This window comes from Tripterygium wilfordii, chromosome 6, assembly GCF_013401445.1.
Source record: "Tripterygium wilfordii isolate XIE 37 chromosome 6, ASM1340144v1, whole genome shotgun sequence".
Lineage (NCBI taxonomy): Eukaryota > Viridiplantae > Streptophyta > Magnoliopsida > Celastrales > Celastraceae > Tripterygium > Tripterygium wilfordii.
In genome coordinates, this window is record NC_052237.1 from 1,225,370 (window position 1) to 1,248,328 (window position 22,959).

The window sequence follows — 22,959 nt, forward strand, 5'->3', positions numbered from 1 at the left end:
TTATTATACCCCTTATTAAGAAGTAATCGCAATCATTAAATTAATCTTTTCTTATTTTTATATACAAAAAATTGGGTAGTATGAAAATTTTACAAATAAAATTCTAACACTCATGCTCGCTTTTCATTTTATACCAAACATGATAATGTTCACTTCATACTCACACTCATTGGATTAACAACCAAATGACCCGTTAGGTAAAAAAAAAAAGATTTTTTTAATCATTGTGGGAGATTCATTGATTGATTATATACTGTAGGGACAAAGTCAACTATTGTATTGGCAGAAACTAATGAGGGAGACAATTGAGAATGAGAGAGACAGTAGTGGAAAACTAGAGGCGAAGGCGGCGCATACTTTGTGATGCAGGACCCACCTGGAGCATATCTCGCGGGTCCTGGCTTTGGCATGGTTGATTGGACTGGGCCAGTAAGCATATAATTTTGTGGGCTGAATCTTCCTCCCGTGGTCCGTTTCAATTGCGTAGCCCTTATCTTGGGCTTGTCGCTGGTCTTGCACCAATAGGTCCAATACACTTGCAACGTCGTGTATGACAAATTATAAGCCCAACAAGAGCACACCAATAGCATTTCTTTATTTTTTTTTCCAAATTGCTACTGCCATTTTAAAGACCAAACCCGTAAATCTTTCTTCGACCAGCAGTATCCCAGTAATTTTTTTTTTTTTGGTCTCAAGGATATTGAATGACTCAATACACGTACACAATTTCATATGAATCATGTGAGATTCACGATTTTTCATATAGATTATGTGCATCTATCTTAGTGTTTAGAATAAATCCTTAACATTTTCTACACCTGTCTTTTTTTGATTACTGTAGCAAAATGACCATGCTAGGCTGCTGGTAGTCATATATATAAATATATAATTTTAGCCAAGACATATGACCCACAATGTTTTAGTGGATATTTAGTATTTACCATTTCCTATATATTGTTTGTCACCCTGCCATATTATTATGGAAAATATCAAAACCACAAACAAAACAATTTATTTAACAATTCATTATATATAATGAAAGAATACAAATGAAATATTAAAAAAAACTATATGAGAGTGTTCTTAGCTAGAACACTTATTCATAATATCGATACATACATACACATATATATATATAATGATCCCAACCCCAAATATATATCAAGCATTAACAAATGGGTACATCTCATATCTTATGTTGCAACTCCCGGTCACAACCCTGCCACCTTTTTTCCCATCACAGCAGCTCGGAATCTCTCCAATTATATCAGTAAGACACTTCTTGCAATCGTAACTTGAAAGATCTCTAGTACACTGAGCCAACCCGTAAATTTTCTCCAATCCAAACTCAACCTCTCCCTCCGAATACATTTTCGGTGTAAGAGAAGCTTCTTCGGCCAGATTCGTCAGCAATGTCCTCGTCCCTTGATTAAACGCCAATGGATCACTAACATTCTGCGTATTGTACAAAATGTACTTGATCTCATCATCAATCTGACCAAAGAAGTCCTGGTCCGAATACTTCAGTTGGCAATAATCGTACCAGATTGCTGCTCCCCTGTTGTCCGGACATCTTTGGCGACCATCGTAGCTTGCTTGAGCAATACAGGATTTACAGTCTGAAGCCGAGGCATCACCTCTACATAGAGCGAGCCCGTAAACTTGGTTTGGTTCTTGGCCTATTGAGCCATTTCCAAAACCTGTGCTGGGTGATTTCAAATAGAGATACCCCATGAGGTTGTTCAGGTTTGATTCATAAGGGCCATTGGCAGTGAAATTGTTTGATTTTGAACAAGTGTAGAAAAGAGGATCGAGTCCGAAGACCGATTGGAGAGCAAGAGCAAAGCTTAGAAGGTAAAAGGAGAGAAGTGATGGAGAGGGAGACATTGTTGGGAAGCTTAGTTAATTATGTTTGCAGCAGTTGAAAGTATTCTAAAAGATTTAGATTCGATTCATGCAGCATATGTATGTATATATAGTGAAAATCTTTCGAGACGAGGACAGGGTCAACATTAAGATTAAACAGTTAATTAAAGCTCGCCAAATTGTAATTTATGCAATCGTGTTCGTGATTGGAATGACTAAAGAAGAAATAGTCTGCATTAATTAAGGCGCCGACCGTTTTTTATTTAATTAAAATATTATTATATCAACAAAATGGAACTATTCAGCATTTTATAATTTTATTTCTAAAAAAACTATTCTGGTTTAATTATCCTCTTTATAAAGAGACATTGTCAATTTCTTGACTTCTTGTAGCGTTTCTAGAAAAAAATATTTGAGGTTTGTTTGTTTTTTAATCAAATATTAAATATTAAATCTAAGATAGTAACAACAACAATTAAAAATACTTAGGAGAAATCGTGGTTTGACCAATTAGTATTTGCAATTGAGACGCGAGCAAGACATTATTATAATGCCTATTGAAGAATATTTTTATGGGAAGGTAGTAATTTTGGATTAGATGAATTAACCCAAGATTCATCAAGTCTTATGACGACGACTTAGTCTAATTGTGAAAACACCATGCTTAATGAAACCAAATCAATTTTGAATTTTCAGTGGGAATTCTTAGGGTTAATACCACTTTTGCATACCGAAAGATAGTCAGTATTTCAATTTGCACATCGTTATTTAAAATGTTTCAATTTGATAACCCAATGATAAAATTGTCTTGATTTCCAACAAGGTACTTGAAATTGGACCATATGACAATGTCTTGATACGATGATGCAACAACATAATTACATACTAGCGAGGATCTAACTCGGTGATTGAAACTTCGTTTACAGATTGTTGCAATGACTCCGACACAGATCCATCCCTTTGAGCTCCACCATAATTTTTAGCAGCCAAAACTGACTCAAAACCTTCCACCGGGACAAAGAATGCAGGCCGCAATGGCGATGCAAAGGTTACAGCATAACTGCTAAGCATCATGACAATTTCAGACATTGTAGGTCTATCAGCTGCATGTTCCTGAACACACAATAACCCTATGTGGATGCACTTCAAAACTTCATATCTTGGCCATTGGTCGCCCAGAGTAGGATCCAGCAACTCCAGAGCCGTTCCATTAACCCAATGTTGCCATGCCTAATGCAAGTTGAACCAACCAGTTTGTATCAATCATCAAGGTCACTAGATCATATACTTGAAGGAAAACAATTCAATGTCATACTTACATAACTCTGCAGATTCATAAAATTGCGAAAACTGGAGCTTTTTCGACCAGTGACAATTTCCAAGACTAGAACACCAAAACTATAAACATCGGATTTGGGGGAAAAGTGCCCCTTTTTAGCATATTCTAGTGCCATGTAGCCACTTCATGCCATCAATACACAGGAAACAGTACATGAGGTTTCAACAAAGGGAATAATCGCGCAAACATAATGCCCTCCCCCTTCCCTATTTCTTTAAATTAGAATACATGCATACAAGCAATTGTAAAATATGTATTTCTTTTTATTACACGATGTCTAGTCAGAGAAAAAGTCTTAGGCCAGGTTATGAAAAGCTCACTCGTTAGTGCTACTATAAAGGACAGATCATGTATTTGAACCCAAAAATAAAAAATCAATCAGTCTCAGAAGATGTACACTTACCAAGTCCCAGAAATTCGATTGGTTTTAGCTTGAGTTTGACTTCCAGAGAACAGTCTTGCCAAACCAAAATCAGAAATTTTAGGATTCATGGACTCGTCCAGTAAAATGTTACTGGCTTTCAAATCCCGATGAATAATTCTGAGCTGAGAATCTTCATGCAGGTAAAGTAGTCCTCGAGCAATGCCAACAATGATTTTGTATCGTTGCTCCCATTCCAGATACAGTCGTTTCCTCGGATCTGCATCATCCAAAAAAGGCTCTTTTAGCTATGCTGATTCTTGGTTAGTTTAAACATTATTTTCTCTCACTAAAAACTTTGCTAAAGCTAACCAGGCAAGAATTGTAGAGTTGAAACATTAATTGCAAAAAAAAAAAAAAAAAGAGGAGGAGGAAAAAGGGGAAATGAATTTTATTTTGGAATAGTTAATAAAATGTTATGCAAGATTTATCACAACCTGTGCGGCAGTGTGAATCTATTTGTTCTTAGACTTCGACTGAGAAACTTGATGAAAAATAGTTCATGTAATGCAATACAGATTGCTCGCCATAGGCTTAGAGGGTCATACCAAATAAACTTTTGTCCAAGCTTCCATTAGGCAAGTATTCATATACAAGCAGCTTCTCCTCTTCTTCTAAGCAGAAGCCCAACAACCTTACTAGATTGCGATGCAACAGTCGAGCAACCAACATTACCTCTGTTTTTAGCTCTTCCAGGCCTTGCCCTGAGCTGCTCGAGAGCCTTTTGACTGCTATTTCTCGTCCATCAGGAAGTTTTCCCTGTAATAAACATCAATGGTTCCCGTTAATAATCAGAAAAAAAAAAAAAAAAACTATCATCATCTATGAAGAATACCTTGTAAACTGGACCAAAACCGCCTTCTCCAAGTTTATATTCATCAGAGAAATTTCCAGTTGCAACTCTGAATCTATCTAGTCCAATCAAAAGCGATTCCATACTCCTATTATCATATTCTTCAGGACCAGCTGAAAGACAACAGAAAAGGCCCGCATCATACATCAATATATTGTAAGTATTTTCTGCAGGTTAAACTTTACATGCCACTAAATCATGTATGTTGACAGTTTTTCATCATCTGTTCACTGGTTGCTAATGTCGTGGAAAACAAGGGAAGGTATCTGCTAAAAAACTTGCATTGTCGCCATATGAAGAGAAATTAGAACAACAAACTTGATAGTTGCAATATCTGGGGAGAGAAGATAGTTACCATTTCCTTTTCTCTTAGCCTTTTTCCCGATGAAGAAACCACAAATGATGGGTATCAGTACCAAGGCAACAGCTATAGGAGTCACCACTACTGCAATGGTTCTTGAAGTGCTCTTTGTCCCTGCATAAAGAGAATTGATAGTATATCCTCAAAAATGTGTTCCTAAATCAATCAATTACCGGTGATATGTGCGCTATCAAACTTATACAGCCAATCTAACATTCTAAATTACTACAGTAAACCAAAACTAATGCACCGTATTCAGAAAACAGGAAAATATATTTTAGTATCATCCCAAAGATGGTAAGAGATCCAATACTTTGTATGTTACAAAATATGGAAATTTAAACTGTAAATTGAAGTAACTGGGTTCTATACAATTGCCTCTTTCTTTTCCTCGTCCAACTACTAACAGATCTTGCCAGTAATAGTGAGACAAAAAGTGTGGAAAAAGTAGATTGTAAGTTCTTCATAATATCCTCTTTTTCCTTCCTTTTCATCAAAATTTGTTTTTACCAGGGAGTTTTGAAAATGCAGATGATAAAAGAATAAAGGAATTGGGAGTTGAATTCACCATCATCCTTTGAGTTTGTTGTTGCACTAGGAGTTGAGTTGGGCTGGAGCAAAGATGGAGGAGACGCTGTTTGGGCTGGAGGAGGTGGTGATGACCACGGAGTGAATGAATATATCTCATACCGAAGACTGCAACTCATAGAGAATATCTGACCACCCACACTTCCATTGCAAGTCTGTGGAATATAACTGATTATATATTCGAGGCAACTGAAGCAGTCATCTATTCCTAAATCTCCAGTGCACCGCTGCATAGCATATATGTCAACAAAAGCTGTGTGAGCAATGCCACCTGCAGCGTATCTAGAAGGACTATCGGCAGCACTGTTTGAGAGATTCTTAAGCAAACTTCCCAATTGGCGATCAAAAAGTGCCCGGTTAGATGTATTCTGCACATTACATAACGCGTATCTTGGGATACTATTGGCAGTTGAGAAGAAGCGAGAGTCAGAGTAATGTAATGAGCAAGTTATATATCCTATAAATGCTTCCTTCTTGTTCTGACAAAGTTGGGTGATTTCGTCAGCTGCGGTGCCCGCACAAGTTTGGCAATCTACATTGGAGATATAACCTTGGCACTGTATGAGGCCATAAACAGTATCAGGGCTCTGCCCTATAGTAGTGATGTAGAAGCCGGTTTTAGAAGCATTGACAGCAAGTGAATTGAGTGTTAGGTTTAGGTTCTGTTCATACATGCCACCATAAATGTAATTTGAAGCACCATCGCAGTACTGATACCTATATATTTGGCCTTTGGCAGGATAGAAGAAGTGAAGAAGACATGAAAACAGGAGAAAATGGAAAGCATCTAATGCAAAAGATTGCATTGGATAAGCTTGAAAGCAGACTTTGAACCTAATTTTGTTTTAGCATCTTATTGAAACTTGAGAAAACCCAAGTTGAATTTAAATAAGCCTTAGATCTGTCAGAGAACAGGTTCAAGGTAGGAAGATAGAATCAACCTGTCTCAATCACATCAAGCATCCGTATTTATTTTCCTTTCATTAAAATGAACAAATACCTCCAAATATTAAGCAAGAACTTCAACCACCCGAGGAATACTGTAGTTGACTAGCCTTCCACCTTTCACACAAACCACCAATTCTAATTCTTAAGATATTACAAAATAAATTTAATATCAATTTCAGGAAAACAAATAGTTATATTTATATTCGTAGAGCAATGACATGACAAAGAAAGGGCCTAATCATCTCATTAAAATATTTCAACGTAAGGCCGGCCATTTTCAAGAGGACATCTGGGCCATTTTTTGGCTTTCCTTATTTCCAAAATGAATATTTTAATACTCGTGGTGAAGTTTCATGATGATTCATACAGAAAATTGAAAAGAAAAAGAAAAACATTTTGTCAGCTAGAAGAATCATCGAAAAGTTTCGTCATTACCAAATTATAGTTGGCATCAAATTTTAATTCATGCATAAGTAGAAACATAAATAACAGTATAACACTGTAAACTATGGAGTCATGTCTTTTGATTTCCATTAGTTTATGACGATAAAATCTATAACATCACAAGAATATAAAGAATGAACAGGGCACATGATTTAAGTGCAATAAATTTCATGGTACTAAGAGAGTAGGAGTTTAGCTATAAATTTTTTTTCATGAAAACAACATTCTCCTCGTTCTTTTTCTATAATTTCCTATTCTTAGACTAGCAAAAATCTCTTCTTCAAGCGCAAGAATGGAATATCAAGCACACGCATTATTTTATAAATAAGTTCTATTGTGATTGCTAAAGTTAATGATGGAGATAGTTCCACCAACACCACATAACTGAAGCCCACTGTATCTACTACTTTCGTGTCTCACGCATTTGATCAAACATTTGAGCTGCGTTCCATACCAATTCAGTATCCTCCAAAAAGAAATAGTTTTTGGTTATGAAAGTAATATAATGTCAATGAATCTGAAGTGGAGCAAGACGAATTACCAACAAAAAGATCAAAACAAATACTACAAGAAGTAAAAAAGCGGTGGTACAATGAAAAAAATACACGGAATTCACCAAGAACATATTAGTCTTTGAAAGAGTCAAACTCACATGTTCACAATCCATAAGCTATAGCAGCAGATACGTGGACAAGGGTGCCTCTAGTTGTAGGCCAAGTCATGTTCCTCTTCTTGAATATTTTCAGGTAGCGAGTTGGAACTTACCCCATTTGTTTACCTTTACCGGTTCCGCCAAATATTTTTCTGCTTCATTTCGTGTGCTCGACGGCCCGGAAACACGTTGGTAATGCAGTAGTGGTAGGGCCCATCCATTACTTTTGGACTGGGCCGGATGAAGTGGGCTGAGATAAGGGAAAATCTGTTTGGGCCGTATGGCTAGTATTCCAAGTTGCTACAGTCTCCAGGACAAGCCGAGTCTAAAAAATGTGCATCTTCGATTCTTCTCTAATTGAACATTTTCTAATTACTTTGTCAAATGTCAATCCAAGATTTTATTTTGACATCTTTCAGTCTTCATTTTCTATGGAAATTGGACTAATAGAAGCGACTGATTAAAGCAAAACCATATGGGAACCATGGATTTAAGGGGGAGCAATACCAACAATAGTATTTATGAAGAGATTATCTAATGTCATTGTTCACTGATGAAATTGTACTGTATATTAATTTGTATTGTATTTATGAAAAATAACTAAATAAGTATTTGCAACTGAGACGCAAGCAAGACGTTATTATAATGCCTATTTAAAAATATATTTATGGGAACATAGTAATTTTGGATTAGATGAATTAACCCCTATGACCCCCCTATGACAATTGAGAAGATTCATCAAGTCTTATGATGATGTTGTAAATCCAAATCTCTATACACATGAATACTATTATCCGTTTTGGATTGTTCGATTCTCGAGAATATATTAGGTATGCACGACTTTATTCATCCTTAGCCTAGCTTCTATAGGCCGAAACCCATGGGTTAAAACCCAACTCACTTGGATTAAAAAAATGTCTTGTTGGATGTTAAGGGTGGGATTTGACTTTATTAACTCATTGTGTTTGATTTTTCAACTAATAAGTCATAACACTTCCCGACACACTTGTAGGTTGAGTTATGTACACTTACGGGCTGAGTTATGTAACTCAACAAACGGAGTACATGAGTCAAAACACAACTCACTTGAGCTAGGAAAATGTCTGTTACATGTCAAAGATGGACTTCGACTTTATTAACCCATTGGTCAGCTTTTCCCCAACCGATGTGGAACTTCTCAAGTCATAACAGACGATGGAATTAGTCTAATTGTTATTTGTTAAAACACCATGCTTAATGAAACCAAATCATTTTTGCATTTTCAGTGGGAATTCTTATGTGAAACAGAGTCTCATTTTCAACAAACTGCTTGAAAATTGGACCATATTACAATGTCTTGATATGATGATCCAACAATACAACTACACACTAGCGAGGATCAAACTCGGTGATTGAAATCTCGTTTACAGATTGTTGCGGCAATGACTTCAACACAGATCTATAGCTTTGAGCTCCAACATAATTTTTAGCAGCCAAATCTGACACAAAACCTTCCACCGGGACAAAGAATGCAGGCTGCAATGGCGATGCAAAGGTTACAGCGTTACTGCTAAGCATCATGATAATTTTAGACATTGTAGGCCTATCAGCTGCAAGTTCCTGAACACATAATAACCCTATGTGGATGGACTTCAAAACTTCATATTTTTGCCATTGGTCACCCAGAGTAGGATCCAGCAACTCCAGAGCCGTTCCATTAACCCAATGTTGCCACGCCTAATACAAGGTGAACAAACCAGTTTGAATCAATCATGAAGGTTGCTAGATCATATACTTGGAAGAGATTAATTCAATGTCATACTTACATAACTCTGCAGATTCATCAAATTGCGAAAACTGGAGCTTTTTCGACCAGTGACAATCTCCAAGACTAGAACACCAAAACTATAAACATCGGATTTGGGGGAAAAGCGCCCCCTTTTAGCATATTCTGGTGCCATGTAACCACTTCATGCCATCAAGAAACAGGAAACAGTACATGAGGTTTCAACAAAGGGAATAATCGCGCACACACACAATGCCCTCCCCCCATCCCTATTTTCTTTAAATTAGAATACATGCATACAAAAAAAAATCATTCGAGTCTCAGAAGATGTACACTTACCAAGTCCCAGAAATTCGATTTGTTTTGGCTTGAGTTTGACTTCCAGAGAACAGTCTTGCCAAACCAAAATCAGAAATTTTAGCATTCATGGACTCGTCCAATAAAATGTTACTGGCTTTCAAATCCCGATGAATAATTCTGAGCTGAGAATCTTCATGCAGGTAAAGTAGTCCTCGAGCAATGCCAACAATGATTTTGTATCGTTGCTCCCATTTGAGATTCAATCGTTCCATCGGATCTGCATCATCCAAAAAAGGCTCTTTTAGCTATGCTGATTCTTGGTTAGTTTAAACATTATTTTCACTCACTAAAGACTTCGTTAAAGCTAACAAGGCAAGAATTGTAGAGATGAAACATTAATTGAAAAAAAAAAAGAGGAGAAAAAAAGGGAAATGAATTTTATTTTGGAATAGTTAATAAAATGTTATGCAACATTTATGACAACCTGTGCAGCAGTGTGAATCTATTTGTTATTAGACTTCGACTGATAAACTTGATGAAAAATAGTTCATGTAATGCAATACAGATTGCTCGCCATAGGCTTAGAGGGTCATACCAAATAAACTTTTGTCCAAGCTTCCATTAGGCAAGTATTCATATACAAGCAGCTTCTCCTCTTCTTCTAAGCAAAAGCCCAACAACCTTACTAGATTGCGATGCAACAGTCGAGCAACCAACATTACCTCTGTTTTTAGCTCTTCTAGGCCTTGCCCTGAGCAGCTCGAGAGCCTTTTGACTGCTATTTCTCGTCCATCAGGAAGTTTGCCCTGTAATAAACATCAATGGTTCCTATAAATAATCAGGAAAAAAAAAACCGTCATCATCTATGAAGAATACCTTGTAAACTGGACCAAAACCGCCTTCTCCAAGTTTATATTCATCAGAGAAATTTCCAGTTGCAACTCTGAGTCTATCTAGTCCAATCAAAAGCGATTCCATACTCCTATTATCATATTCTTCAGGACCATCTGAAAGACAACAGATAAGGCCCACATCATACAGCAATATATTGTAAGTATTTTCTGCAGGTTAAACTTTACATGCTACTAAATCATGTATGTTGACAGTTTTTCATCATCTGTTCACTGGTTGCTAATGTCGTGGAAAACAAGGGAAGGTATCTGCTAAAAAACTTGCATTGTCACCTTATAAAGAGAAATCAGAACAACAAACTTGATAGTTGCTATATCTGGCGATAAAAGATAGTTACCATTTCCTTTTCTCTTAGCCTTTTTCCAGATGACGAAACCACAAATGATGGGTATCAATACCAATGCAACAGCTATAGGAGTCACCACTATTGCAATGGTTCTTGAAGTGCTCTTTTTCCCTGCATAAAGAGAATTGATAGTATATGTATATCCTCAAAAATGTGTTCCTAAATCAATCAATTACCGGTGATATGTGCACTATCAAACTTATATAGCCAATCTAACATTCTAAATTACTAGAGTAAACCAAAACTAATGCACTGTATTCAGAAAACAGGAAAATATATTTTAGTATCATCCCAAAGATGGTAAGAGATCCAATACTTTGTATGTTACAAAATATGGAAATTTAAATTTTAAACTGTAAATTGAAGTAATTGGATTCCATACAATTGCCTCTTCTTTTCCTCGTCCAACTACTAACATCTTGCCAGTAATTGTGAGACAAAAAGTGTGGAAAAGTAGATTGTAAGTTCTGCATAATATCCTCTTTTTCCTTCCTTTTCATCAAAATTTGTTTTTGCCAGGGAGTTTTGAAAATGCAGATGATAAAAGAATAAAGGAATTGGGAGTTGAATTCACCATCATCCTTTGAGTTTGTTGTTGCACTAGGAGTTGAGTTGGGCTGGAGCAAAGATGGAGGAGATGCTATTTCGGCTGGAGGAAGTTGTGATGACCACGGAGTGAATGAATATATCTCATACCGAAGACTGCAACTCATAGAGAATATCTGACCACCTACACTTCCATTGCAAGTTTGTGGAATATAACGGATTATATATCCAAAGCAACTGAAGCAGTCATCTATTCCTAAATCTCCAGTGCACTGCAGCATAGCATGTATGTCAACAAAAGCTGTGTGAGCAATGCTACCTGCAGCGTATCTAGAAGGACTATCGGCAGCACTGTATGAGAGATTCCTAAGCAAACTTCCCAATTGGTGATCAAAAAGTGTCTGGTTAGTTGCATTCTGCACATTACATAACGAGTATCTTGGGATACTATTGGCAGTTGAGAAGAAGCGCGAGTCAGAATAATGTAATGAGCAATTTATAAATCCTATAAGTGCTTCCTTCTTGTTCTGACAAAGTTGGGTGATTTTGTCAGCTGCAGTGCCCGCACAAGTTTGGCAATCTACATTGGAGATATAACCTTGGCACTGTATGAGGCCATAAACAGTATCAGGGCTCTGCCCCATAGTAGTGATGTAGAAGCCGGTTTTAGAAGCATTGACAGCAAGTGAATTGAGCGTTAGGTTAAGGTTCCGTTCATACATGCTACCGTACGTGTAATTTGAAGCACCATCGCAGTACCTATATATTTGGCCTTTGGCAGGATAGCAGAAATACAGAAGACTCGAAAACAGGAGAAAATGGAAAGCATCTAATGCAAAAGATTGCATTGCATAAGCTTGAAAGCAGATTTGGAACCTAATTTTGTTTTAGCATCTTATTGAAACTTGAAAAACATGGTTTGGGTAATCGGAGAGAGTTGAATTTAGATTAGAAAAACCATGATGGCTCTTCTTATATCTGCCAAAGGACAGGTTCAAGGAAGGAGATAGAATGAACCTGTCTCAATCACAGCAAGCATCGTTGTCTTTATTTTCCTCTCATTGAAACGTACATATACCTCCACATATTATGTAAGGACTTTAACCCCGTAAGGCCGTAAGGAATACTGTGGTTGACTAATGACTAGTCTTCCACCTTTGATTATCAACACTGCAAATTATGGAGGTATGTCTTTTGATTTCCTTGAGTTTATGACAACAAAATCTATTACATCAATAGAATCTAAAGAATGAACAGTGCACATGATTTAAGAGCAATAAATTTCATGGTACTAAGAGATTAGGAGCTTAGGCCTTAGCGATAAATTTTTTCATGAAAACAACATTCTCCATTTCTTCTCTTTCTTTTTCTATAGTTTCCTATTCTTAGACAAGCAAAAATCTCTTCTTCAAATGCAATTATTAATTGGGTAGTCAATTGAGGAAATCCAATAATTTTATACAAGATATGAAAAGAAGTCAACTAAAAGAAACATAAATTAGAAAAATCAATCAAATATATACACAACAGCAAGAATGGAATAACTAGCACACGCATTAGTTTATAAATAAGTTCTATTGTGACTGCTAAAGTTAATAATGGAGATAGTTCCGCCAACACCACATAACTGAAGCCCACTGTATCTACTACTTTCGTGTCTCACGCATTTGATCAAACATTTGAGATGCATTTCAGGGCAATTCAGTATCCTCTGAAAAGTATTAGTTTTTGGTTATTAAAGTAATATAATGTCAATAATCAGCAGTGGAGCAAGACGAATTACCAACGAAAAGATCAAAACAAATACGAGAAGTCAAAAAGCAGTTGGTACAATGAAAAAAAGGCTAAAATATTATATATGTCCTTAGACTATAGCAGTTTTCTCGATTATGTCCTTAAACTATTTTTTTTCTTCATTCTATCCTCAAACTATTGTTTTCCACATGGTTTCTATCCTGAGTCAGCATTCCGGTGTTGACTCCGGCGAAAATGCTGACGTGGCATCCATGTGATTATAAAATAAAAAAACTAGTCGGAGTTCAGATGACACGTCAGCATTTTCGTCGGAGTCAACACCGGAAAGTTGACTGAGGAGAGAAACCATGTGGAAAATAATAGTTTAAGGATAGAATGAAGAAAAAAAATCGTTTAAGGACATAATAGAGAAAAATGTGATAGTCTAAGGACATATTTAATATTTTAGCCATGAAAAAAATACACGGAATCCATCAAGAACATATTAGTAGTCAAACTCACATGTTCACATACATAAGCTATAGCAGCAGATACGCGGGCAAGGGCCTCTAGTCGAAGACCAAGTCATGTTTCTCTTCTTGATTATTTCCAGGTAGCAAGTTGGTTGGAACTTACCCCATTTGTTTACTTTTGCCGGTTCCGCCAAATATTTTTCTGCTACATTTCGTGTGCTCGACGGCTCGTAAATACGTTGCCCCGTCGGTAGGCCGTGAATATATATATATATATATATAATGCCGTAGTGGTAGGGCCCATCAATTACTTTTGGGCTGGGCAGGATTAAGTGGGCTGAGATGAGGAAAAATCTGCATGGGCCCTATGGCTAGTATTCCAACTTCCAACAGCCTTCAGGACAAGCCGAGTAAAAAATGTGCATCTTTGATTCTTCTCTAATTGCATTTTCTAATTACTTCGTCAAACGTCAATCCAAGATTTTATTTTGTCATATTTCAGTCTTCATTTTCTATGGAAATTGGACTAATAGAAGTGATTGATTAAAGCAAAACCATATGGAAACCATGAATTTAAGGGGGAGCAATATCGACAATAGTATTTATGAAGAGATTATCTAATGTTCATTGATGAAATTGTACTGTATATTAATTTGTATTGTATTTATGAAAAATAAGTAATTATTAGTTTATTATTCCATTTGAGTATTGTAGTAAAAAAAACATCTACAAGTACAGTCACCTTCTCCTTCCTCCAATCTCGGCAATCGAATTTGCTTTCCTTCTTTCTCTAACAATGTTGTCTCAACAACAATGAAGAAAGTTAGATTCAAGTCATCTTTATAGCATTTGCATCTCCGACAACTAATCAGCTCCTAGAACACTAATTTTATTTCCCTGATTGGTGCCTCGAGGATTATCAACACAGCACCCTGTCAATGCAACTGTACCTTAAAATTGGTCACTCATGCATATGGATCAACTCATCTTCTTTGCATTCTCTAATTTCAATCTCCATCACTTTTCCTGCGGAAGAAGGCAATACATCGCAACATTGCCGTCTTGGAGCCTGCAACTGCAAACAAAATAAAAGTAGGACGTCTGAGTTAATATCTTTCTTGTACTTGATGGGATGTCTAAATTTAGAAAATATGGTACGGATGATGTAGTAGTTCCTCTATGGTCATTCCTCCTTCCCATATGGTTGGGTAGGAAGCTATTAAGTGTTTTATACGGGCTAACCCACTCTTAACTAGTATGACGCGTTTTAAAGTCGTGTGGGTTGAAGGCTCAAAGCAAACAATATTATACCAGCGGGTTAGGCCTGCATCAATTTGGTATGAGAGGTGAGGCCGGGTTGGATGTATGTGGGATCACCATGTGTGTCTTTGAGGAGAGGTAATGATCCAGAACTTCTTCTAGTGGAAGGTGACTGGTCATTTCTCCATCCTATATTGCCTAAGTAGAAAGCTATGAAGTGCTTTATATGGGGTAATTCACTTCCAACTAGTACGATACGTTTTAAAGTCGTGCGGTGTGGTGGGAGGCCCAAATCCAACAATATTATACTAGCAGGTTGGACATGCATCAACGGAATCATACCTGTTTAATGCCAAGATCAAGCTTCGTTGAGAACACTTTGATTTCTTCTAGTTTCTTGGGTGAACCCATGTCTTGAGTACAATTCTGATAGGCTTTCTTGTAATTGCTCCGAATTTCATCGCCATCGGAAGATACATTATCAAAGAAGAAGACTGTGGGTCTTGTACATGGATCAGGGTGAAGTTGTTTGGTGTTAAAAGTGTACGCCCCCGCAAATGGACTCCCACGCTTTTGCCACGGCCTGAATGTTGCTTGAACAGGAAGAGCATCCGGTAGAAGTAGACGATTACTGTGAACTTGAACAGCATAACCCCATGACACTGAAATCGTCCATGAAAACCAAGGATCGTAACAAACTGTCTGTTGCAAAATTCTTTGGGAATCAATGCTTGTTGCTTTGAATAAATGGTCCAATGCCTTCATTGTTGTCATGTCAGGGAAGATTGGATCTATGAAATCCAAATGGTGCAGTGACACTAATGGCGTCAATGGATGCGATGCCAATAATCCAAAAACATCTCCCCGAACATCAACCTGGAAAAAGAAAATAAGAGAATTTCATTGCAACAGATGGGAACTTTCTACAAACACTTTGAGTGCAACCGCATCATGATATCTACCTGATGAAAACCGGGTTCGTGAGTTAGACCGACACCGAGCTCCGTCAAACAAGAAAATACTCTGGAATCGCTTCCATAAAGATGTGGATATCTTGCAATGCAAGAATCGAAAATCTTTGCAAGAACTTTCGCGAGTGGATAACTAATAGCAAACCCAGCTCCACCAAAAGCCATATCAAACCCAAAAAATCTGTTCTGCTCAAATATCTCCGAATTAGAACCAATGTAGTACCAGAGTCCATGATCATACTTGGACAGAGTCTTCACTAAATTCTCCGGGAAGAAAACAGTGTCATCATCCCCAAACACAAACCATCTCACATCAGAATGATTAAGCGCCACAGTTTCCGAGACTACGCGAGCCACCCGTATCGCCGACCGAAGACCACCTCTGCAAGTATACCGGAACCGCGAAGTGTCCCCTGAAACGCACACGGGAGGCAGAGAAGAAGAAGAACTAGCTGAGGAATTCAAATCAGGTGGCATGGATTCCAAGAACACACATCCTCTCATTTGGTTTGGCTTCCACCAGAGCTTGACGTACTCCTTACGGTTCGACCATGATTTGTTGTTCGATGCTATGCCAAACACGATATGTTCAAGCGATGTTGGTTCATGTACAGCTTGTTGAGAAGACTCTCTGCTTATAATCTTCGAAGTACCAACAAGAAATATCGATGTCAGGAGATAGATTATGCATAAAGAAGAGGAGATTAGAATCAGATTGATCAAACGAGATGAATTTTGGGTTTTGTTGAAGAACTGAAGAAACTGAATCCTGATCTTGGAAAACATTGTAGTTTAGTGTAATTGATCGCCAAGAATGGGTTCCAGCGTTGATTTTAATGGAGATTGATTGCATATAAGTAAATCCATCCACCATTAACAAGCGCAATGAACGGCGCGGAATCTGAGTTTGACACTCTTGTTTGTTAATATCGCATGTGAAGCAAGAAACAGGGATAGCTCTATGGAAACAAGAAAGCGCGATCTCCTGCCAATAAGAGCCGCCTGGTTGGTGCCTTTCTCTTGCACAAGTCAAATTGCTTGTCTACAATTGACACTTGTCCACATTTATTCAACAATTTGGCGTGAATAACAATGAGACTTTGTTGAATGCGTAAAAGGTAGGTGTTATAAATAATTTTATTACACGTTAAAAACCCAACATCAAAGGATATTGTTTGTTCATAGCAAAAGACCAACACAGAGTCTCCTGAATCGTCTTCTAAATACTAGAAAACGGATCATTTGTGTAAGAGGAACTTGACATTCACTTATATACAACTCAATTGAATTATAGCAATCTGACATGTAACTACAAATCTTAACATTATAAGTTTACAACAGGGGACACTTTTATGTGTTGAGACTATTTCGTTAAGAAAAAAATTTAGGAGAAAGTGTTTTATGTTGTTTCTTTGGCAAGCAAGACCCTTTCAAACGTTAACCTTCGTTTCTTTGAAATGTGACCGAAACAGGAAAGCCCGTCAATGTGGGAATTTGAAGGGTCTTAGGTGTTTAATGTGTACAATTATATTGGCATTCAATTTGGCTATGTACGAAGCATGTGCAATTTACTTTTTCAATAGTATGTGTAGGATAAAACAATAGGATAATATTAGAGACACCCAAAAAGTCCCTCAAATCTATCTGACATTAAAATATCCATTGATTAAAAACACGCTTGTAGGGCCCACTTCACATCCAACCCTCCACATTAATTAAGCAGAAGCATTGGATTTCCGAAACGGAAAAGGATAACTTGCCACTGCAAAATACAAATTACAACTTCTTAAAGTTTGTATGGCATCTTAATTAAGCGCAAACAAAGCAATACATGGAGTAATTTGGAGCATCTTTTTGATTTATTTCACCAACTCTGTTACCTTGTTCGTTAGTATCGCGTGTGTACCAAAAAACAGGGGTAGCCCTGTGAAGAAAACAAGAAGGGTCTTCCCAATGAGAACCGACCAGTTGGTGCCTCCTTACATTAAAGTCAAACACTTGACACTTGGTCAACATTAAAAATCAGTTGGCGTGAACCATGATTACTTGTCATACTCCTCTTACCAGAGGTGGGAAGGCATCAACTCCTCCCTAATCCCCCTCCCCTGCCCAGTAATGGGCCTTACCCACCCCATCACTCCTATTACTATGTTACTTAGTTACATGCGCAAATGCAGGAGCAAAGTAGTCAATAAAGCTGCACATAGGGCCAATGTTCATTCTCCAGGTCAAAACGGCTCATAAACAAAGAATTCTTTAATAAAAAAAAAAACACTTCACATCACGTTAGTGTTGCTCACTCGTGTTAGATGACAATCTTTACAAAAATATCACAGCATTTACAGAGAAAAACCTTAGATGACATGATAATGATGGAGAAATTAACTCTCAATCACTCAGTCGTGCAATCATCAGGATACCAGCCACTGCCACCATCTTTTCCTAATCTTCCCTTACCTAAAAAAGAAATAAACGTTAATAAAAAGTAAGAAAGAACCATAGTGAATGTGTAAGAATAGCAACATTGAACTTCAGCCCAGTAACATGCAGCTCAAAAAGGCTTCTTCTGAGCTTCCCAATTTATACACGGAATTTTAAGATACATCGGTGCACACTGATACAATCTCCTAACCACTTTAAACTTGTTTCACTTACTAAATGAATGAAGAATAACTGAAGAAACGTTAAAAATCAAGCAAAGCCTATGAATTAATTGTTAAATGAATGAGTTTATGCAAAGTTTCTCTTGAATATGATCAAGCAGTTGCGTCCTATGTATAGAAGCAATTCCGGTAGCAAGCAATTAACAAAAACTCTCCAATCAATGTAGATTGGAAGATAGTTAAGCCACAAGTGTGTAAATGAATCAGGAAGCAAGCAAAAACCAACAAGTCTCCGAATGGCGAATGGAATAGAATTTGGCATTCCTCATTTTGAGACACATCACAAAACCTCGGATTTTCAGTACTTTCAATTTGCAAACTAAAAGAGGGTATTTTAAAGGATAGGACAAGTTATTCTTAGTCAAGAGTAACCACTTCCACAGCCCAATGGACTAGCAGTAAAAATGATTACTGTTAACATGCCAGTAGCAGGCTCAAATCCCCCTCCCCATAGGATTAACAAAATAGCAGGAAAAATGAATATTTGAGAGGGAAAAAGGAGATCAAAGAATATTCTGAAGTGCCAAGAAATTACCTTTAAAAAGGGTGTGTTTGCTACACCAGAATTTTAGCAGCAAGATGGACATTAACTCAATTGTACATCTGATCTTTGGGTCCAGTTGGAGGTATCAAATGTGCAGGCATCCCAACAAAGAACATCAAGAACGCATGGAAATTAGTTCATTGACTCCACAATGTCTGATGTTAATAATCATTGATTCACTCAAAGAGGGAGAAATGTCGCAGCATTGTCGACGAGGAGCCTTCATCTATAGCAGAGATTAAAAAAAAAAAAAAAGTTAGCTCCAAAAACAAGCCACATGACACAACATTGACTTCCCAATCTCAAAGCAAGTAAATTTGAACCCTTCATAAATATACCTGTTCAATGTCAAGTTCCATCTTCCGCGAAAAAACTATGACCTGCTCCACATCTTCTAAGGATTTTGCTCCATGGCAATTTGGTACCCTGTACCTAGTATAGTAGCTTCGGACAACACCTTCAGCAGATCTAACACTTTCAAGAAAAAAGACAATAGGTCTTTTGCAAAGGTCTCTGGTATTTTCTCTCATGTTAAACATAAAATGGTTACTGTCAGCTCTTGCACTTCTGCGCCACGGTGAAAAAGTCTTTTGCTTTGAAAGGATATCAGGAAGAAATACATTGCCTTCAAACACCATAATAGCATAACCCCATGCAACTGAAACAGTTAATGAATTCAGACGATCATAGCAGACTGTCTGCTGTAAAATCCTGGTAGGATCAACATTGACAGCTTTGAAAAGATGCCCTAGAGCTTGAGTATTGTTCATAGTAGGGAAAATTGGATCCGCTGCGTCCAGATGATGAAGTGAGACTAAAGGTGATAATGGGTGTGCAGACAAAAATCCAAGCAAATTCCCCCGCATATCCACCTAATTATGATGCAAAGATCTATAATTGAAGTCCATCTAGTTATATCAAATTAAAATCAAACAGCAAATAAATTATCTACATAAACATATGGATGAACTCATAAATTAGCCTAATTATGATCAAATATGTCCACCACGTGACATTAGATATCATCAATTCACTACTAAGGACAGATCAAATTAAGAGAAACTTGTTTGCAACATAAATCATCACTTGGCAATATGAATAGCATTTCTATATTTGGATAAATCTCAGATAACAGAGCTCAAATTCGTTCAAAATGAATATACTGATAGTTAGTGAATAAATAGCATTTCCAATTAAACCAACTTTTACCTGATGAAAACCAGGTTCATGTGTTAACCCAACACCCAGCTCCGCCAAGCACGAGAAAACCCTCGCATCACTCCCATACAAATGCGCGTACTTCATCAAACACGAGTCCAGAACCTTCGCCAAAACCCTCGCCAATGAATGGCTTATCGCGAACCCTCCTCCACCAAATGCCATATCAAACGAGTTCTTCGAATTCTGTTCGTAGACCTCCGAATTGCTCCCAACATAAAACCACCGGTCGTGATCATACTTGGACAGTGTTTTCACCAAATTATCCACAAAGAACACCGTATCATCGTCTCCAAAAACGAACCAACGCACATCACGTTCGTTCCGATCCACCGCTTCCTTGACCACACGAGCCACGCGGATCGCCGACCGGAGACCTCCCTTGAAGGAAAACGGAAATCTCGATGTGTTCTCAGAGACAATGAATGGCGGGTCCAACCGAGATACTGGTCCGGGTATGGCCCAGTCCAGGAAAGTAAAAGCACGCGTGGTGCTTGGATTGTACCATAAACGGACATAGTGCTTTCGTTTAGGCCAAGTGGCAGAGGAGGACGCAATAGAGAAGAGTACGTGGTGGCGCGTGGTTATAAAGCCGACGGCGCGTGAAGTCCGGGTTGTAATTGACGTTGGCGGCGCGTGTATTAGGAGGAAGAGGAGTAAGAGGAGGGATAACAATATTATTAGCTTCTTGAAACGAGACACTGCTAGGGTTTTGCGAATTAAGATATTTGGCATTTTCTTGGAGACAGAAGCTGTGAGTCTTCCTTTCGGATTCATCAAAAATATATCGAATGTTCGAGACTTCGACTTTACGTTATGTCATTTTAGCAGGAGGTGGAGGAGGACATGATGTCGCCGTTGACGAGATTACTGAAACAGAGACTTACGTGACACGAGGCACCGCATCTAAAGTCCACGTCGAAGATCCAACTTCGGTGCTCGTCAGGTGCTCTTGACAGAAACCTTAATGGGCTTTAGATTTGCCAATGGCCCAATAATGATGACATGCATCACAGTATCACACACGGAACTCCAATTTGTGACCGCTGTTTTTGGGCCCGGCCTATTGAATGCGAATTTGGCATGAGAATGCTTCACGGGGGAACAATAGAGGCTCAAGCCCAAAATTGCTTAATATGAGCTGGCCTGTTAAAGCTGTAAGAAATGTTCTATTCAGGCCCACTTCCAAAGCGTCCCCCTCTCATGGAAACTGTGGTACTCTGCACAGTCAAAGTCAAAGGCGTCCGTCTACTCAATTCCTTGTCCACTACTTATTTTATTTTCCAAAATCTTCATAAGACGGCACAAACACGGCTTGAACCCTTTTAAGTCTCAACCATACAAGTGGTATAATAAATCAACGCTAAACAAAGATGTGGACCAGGACTTGGACACCAGTCTTCAACCTCCACGTTGGTTCCATGAATTGGGGGTTTCTTAAAGAATTGGGCGCCAAAAGAATGTATAGAAAATGAGTCAAAATCATCTCTCACCCAAATTGTCCAACTAGCCAAGAACTCTTGTGTGAGTTGGTGGGCACCACTACAAGTCGGCTTTAATTCTCGTCCATACAGCCAAGTTTTCTTCTTTAGTAAACCAAAATGACTTGATAACCACCCAACCAGAAAGAACAAAAAAATCATGGCTCATAACAATCCTTCAAGCACCTCACGTTAGCGTGTATGTCAATCTTGTCTAGCCTTTTCTGTTTTGTAAAAAAATTAGTGGAGTTACATTTCTCACCTTACAGAATCAACCACATAATTTTTTACTACTTTAATTAGTGGCAATCATGTCATAATGTTTGAAACTGTAGAGCATTCTTATATAAATATGGCTCTGCCTTTGCAAAACTTCTTAGGAATTTTCAGATATTGAGCTTTCTGAAGATGTGTCAGGGAAACCAGCGAAGTAGTTTCAGCTGCGAAGAGGGTGATTCGACACCTCAAACAACATCTGATTCTGTGGATTGTGAACTTTGTGGTTCACGGGCTTCATTGTATTGCCAAGCTGATGATGCATTTCTATGTAGAAAATGTGACCTATGGGTTCATGGTGCTAATTTCTTAGCTCGCAGGCACATAAGGTGCTTGATCTGCAACAAATGCCAGAATCTCACTCAACGATATCTCATCGGAGCCTCGGCCGAGGTTGTGCTTCCAACCATTGTGAGTTTGAAAGAGGAAAGGCATTGCATTTCAGAGCTTGAAGAAAACAAGTCATCGAGAATGCTTAAAACACCTTTCCTGCTTCTTTAATAACTATCTCTCTTTCCTTTTGGGGTTTATCTACCGGATTCTTTATTGTTAATTAGTGAAGAGTTTGTATCTATGAATTAGCATATATGGAAGGAAAATGAAGAAAGGGAATGAATGAAGATATAGACAAGGATATTGTGTTTCTTGATTTGTCTCCATGAGATCCTCAGCGCTTCATGTAAAGTTGCTAGTTCAAGCCTATTTGTTCTCTCTGTTGTACCATCTAACACTTCAATTTTCCTTTGTATGAATCTTATACGGTTGCCAATTAAACCAGAATTTGTCCCAACACTTTCATTTCTTCTGGATGAATGATTTTCTGCCCAGTCCAACGCAAACAGGACGCTTTGGATGTGAATGGGTAAATATAACCAGGAGAAGATTGTGTTTTAAGAGAATTCTTTAATTCTGTGCGCTGAGCATGTTTTCGAATTATTATTTTCTCTCTGTCTGGTGGATTCCAGTGTCGTTTATCTAGGTTTTACGTTGGTTAGTCT

General features: G+C 37.9%; 6 protein-coding genes across 13 annotated transcripts; 1 reads left to right on the forward strand and 5 right to left on the reverse strand.

Moving 5' to 3' along the window:
- Positions 1 to 1,016: 1,016 nt before the first annotated feature.
- On the reverse strand, positions 1,017 to 1,907 carry LOC120001078 (cysteine-rich repeat secretory protein 38-like). The gene has a single exon (XM_038849320.1). It carries the CDS (start codon positions 1,885 to 1,887, stop codon positions 1,162 to 1,164), a length of 726 nt encoding a protein of 241 aa, XP_038705248.1. The 5' UTR covers positions 1,888 to 1,907; the 3' UTR covers positions 1,017 to 1,161.
- A 741-nt stretch (positions 1,908 to 2,648) lies between these two features.
- LOC120000997 (putative receptor-like protein kinase At4g00960) lies at positions 2,649 to 7,639 on the reverse strand. 8 transcript variants are annotated; one of them, XM_038849205.1, is made up of 9 exons: positions 7,473 to 7,627; positions 6,429 to 7,337; positions 5,409 to 5,796; positions 4,835 to 4,954; positions 4,462 to 4,592; positions 4,175 to 4,385; positions 3,609 to 3,846; positions 3,186 to 3,327; positions 2,649 to 3,096 (listed from the first exon to the last, which is right to left on the reverse strand). In XM_038849205.1, exons 3-9 carry the CDS (start codon positions 5,659 to 5,661, stop codon positions 2,752 to 2,754), a joined length of 1,440 nt encoding a protein of 479 aa, XP_038705133.1. In that variant the 5' UTR covers positions 5,662 to 5,796; positions 6,429 to 7,337; positions 7,473 to 7,627; the 3' UTR covers positions 2,649 to 2,751. The 8 variants fall into 8 exon arrangements, with proteins under 8 accessions (XP_038705133.1, XP_038705134.1, XP_038705130.1 ...); XM_038849206.1 differs by having other exon boundaries at positions 6,429 to 6,490; positions 7,473 to 7,621; XM_038849202.1 differs by lacking the exon at positions 6,429 to 7,337 and having other exon boundaries at positions 5,409 to 5,985; positions 7,473 to 7,639.
- Positions 7,640 to 8,705: 1,066 nt separating this feature from the next.
- LOC120000998 (putative receptor-like protein kinase At4g00960) lies at positions 8,706 to 13,751 on the reverse strand. Its single transcript, XM_038849207.1, has 8 exons — positions 13,598 to 13,751; positions 11,370 to 13,052; positions 10,787 to 10,906; positions 10,414 to 10,544; positions 10,133 to 10,343; positions 9,577 to 9,814; positions 9,278 to 9,419; positions 8,706 to 9,188 (listed from the first exon to the last, which is right to left on the reverse strand). Exons 2-8 carry the CDS (start codon positions 12,187 to 12,189, stop codon positions 8,841 to 8,843), a joined length of 2,010 nt encoding a protein of 669 aa, XP_038705135.1. The 5' UTR covers positions 12,190 to 13,052; positions 13,598 to 13,751; the 3' UTR covers positions 8,706 to 8,840.
- Positions 13,752 to 14,190: 439 nt separating this feature from the next.
- On the reverse strand, positions 14,191 to 16,816 carry LOC119999444. Its single transcript, XM_038847011.1, has 3 exons — positions 15,771 to 16,816; positions 15,151 to 15,684; positions 14,191 to 14,623 (listed from the first exon to the last, which is right to left on the reverse strand). Exons 1-3 carry the CDS (start codon positions 16,563 to 16,565, stop codon positions 14,510 to 14,512), a joined length of 1,443 nt encoding a protein of 480 aa, XP_038702939.1. The 5' UTR covers positions 16,566 to 16,816; the 3' UTR covers positions 14,191 to 14,509.
- A 1,150-nt stretch (positions 16,817 to 17,966) lies between these two features.
- Positions 17,967 to 21,207, reverse strand: LOC120000521. The gene is made up of 4 exons (XM_038848633.1): positions 20,196 to 21,207; positions 19,325 to 19,858; positions 18,978 to 19,212; positions 17,967 to 18,236 (listed from the first exon to the last, which is right to left on the reverse strand). The coding sequence occupies exons 1-3, from the start codon at positions 20,979 to 20,981 to the stop codon at positions 19,102 to 19,104; spliced, it is 1,431 nt and encodes a 476-aa protein (XP_038704561.1). The 5' UTR covers positions 20,982 to 21,207; the 3' UTR covers positions 17,967 to 18,236; positions 18,978 to 19,101.
- Positions 21,208 to 21,845: 638 nt separating this feature from the next.
- Positions 21,846 to 22,751, forward strand: LOC120000524 (B-box domain protein 30-like). Its single transcript, XM_038848636.1, has one exon. It carries the CDS (start codon positions 22,094 to 22,096, stop codon positions 22,460 to 22,462), a length of 369 nt encoding a protein of 122 aa, XP_038704564.1. The 5' UTR covers positions 21,846 to 22,093; the 3' UTR covers positions 22,463 to 22,751.
- The last annotated feature ends 208 nt before the right edge of the window (positions 22,752 to 22,959 follow it).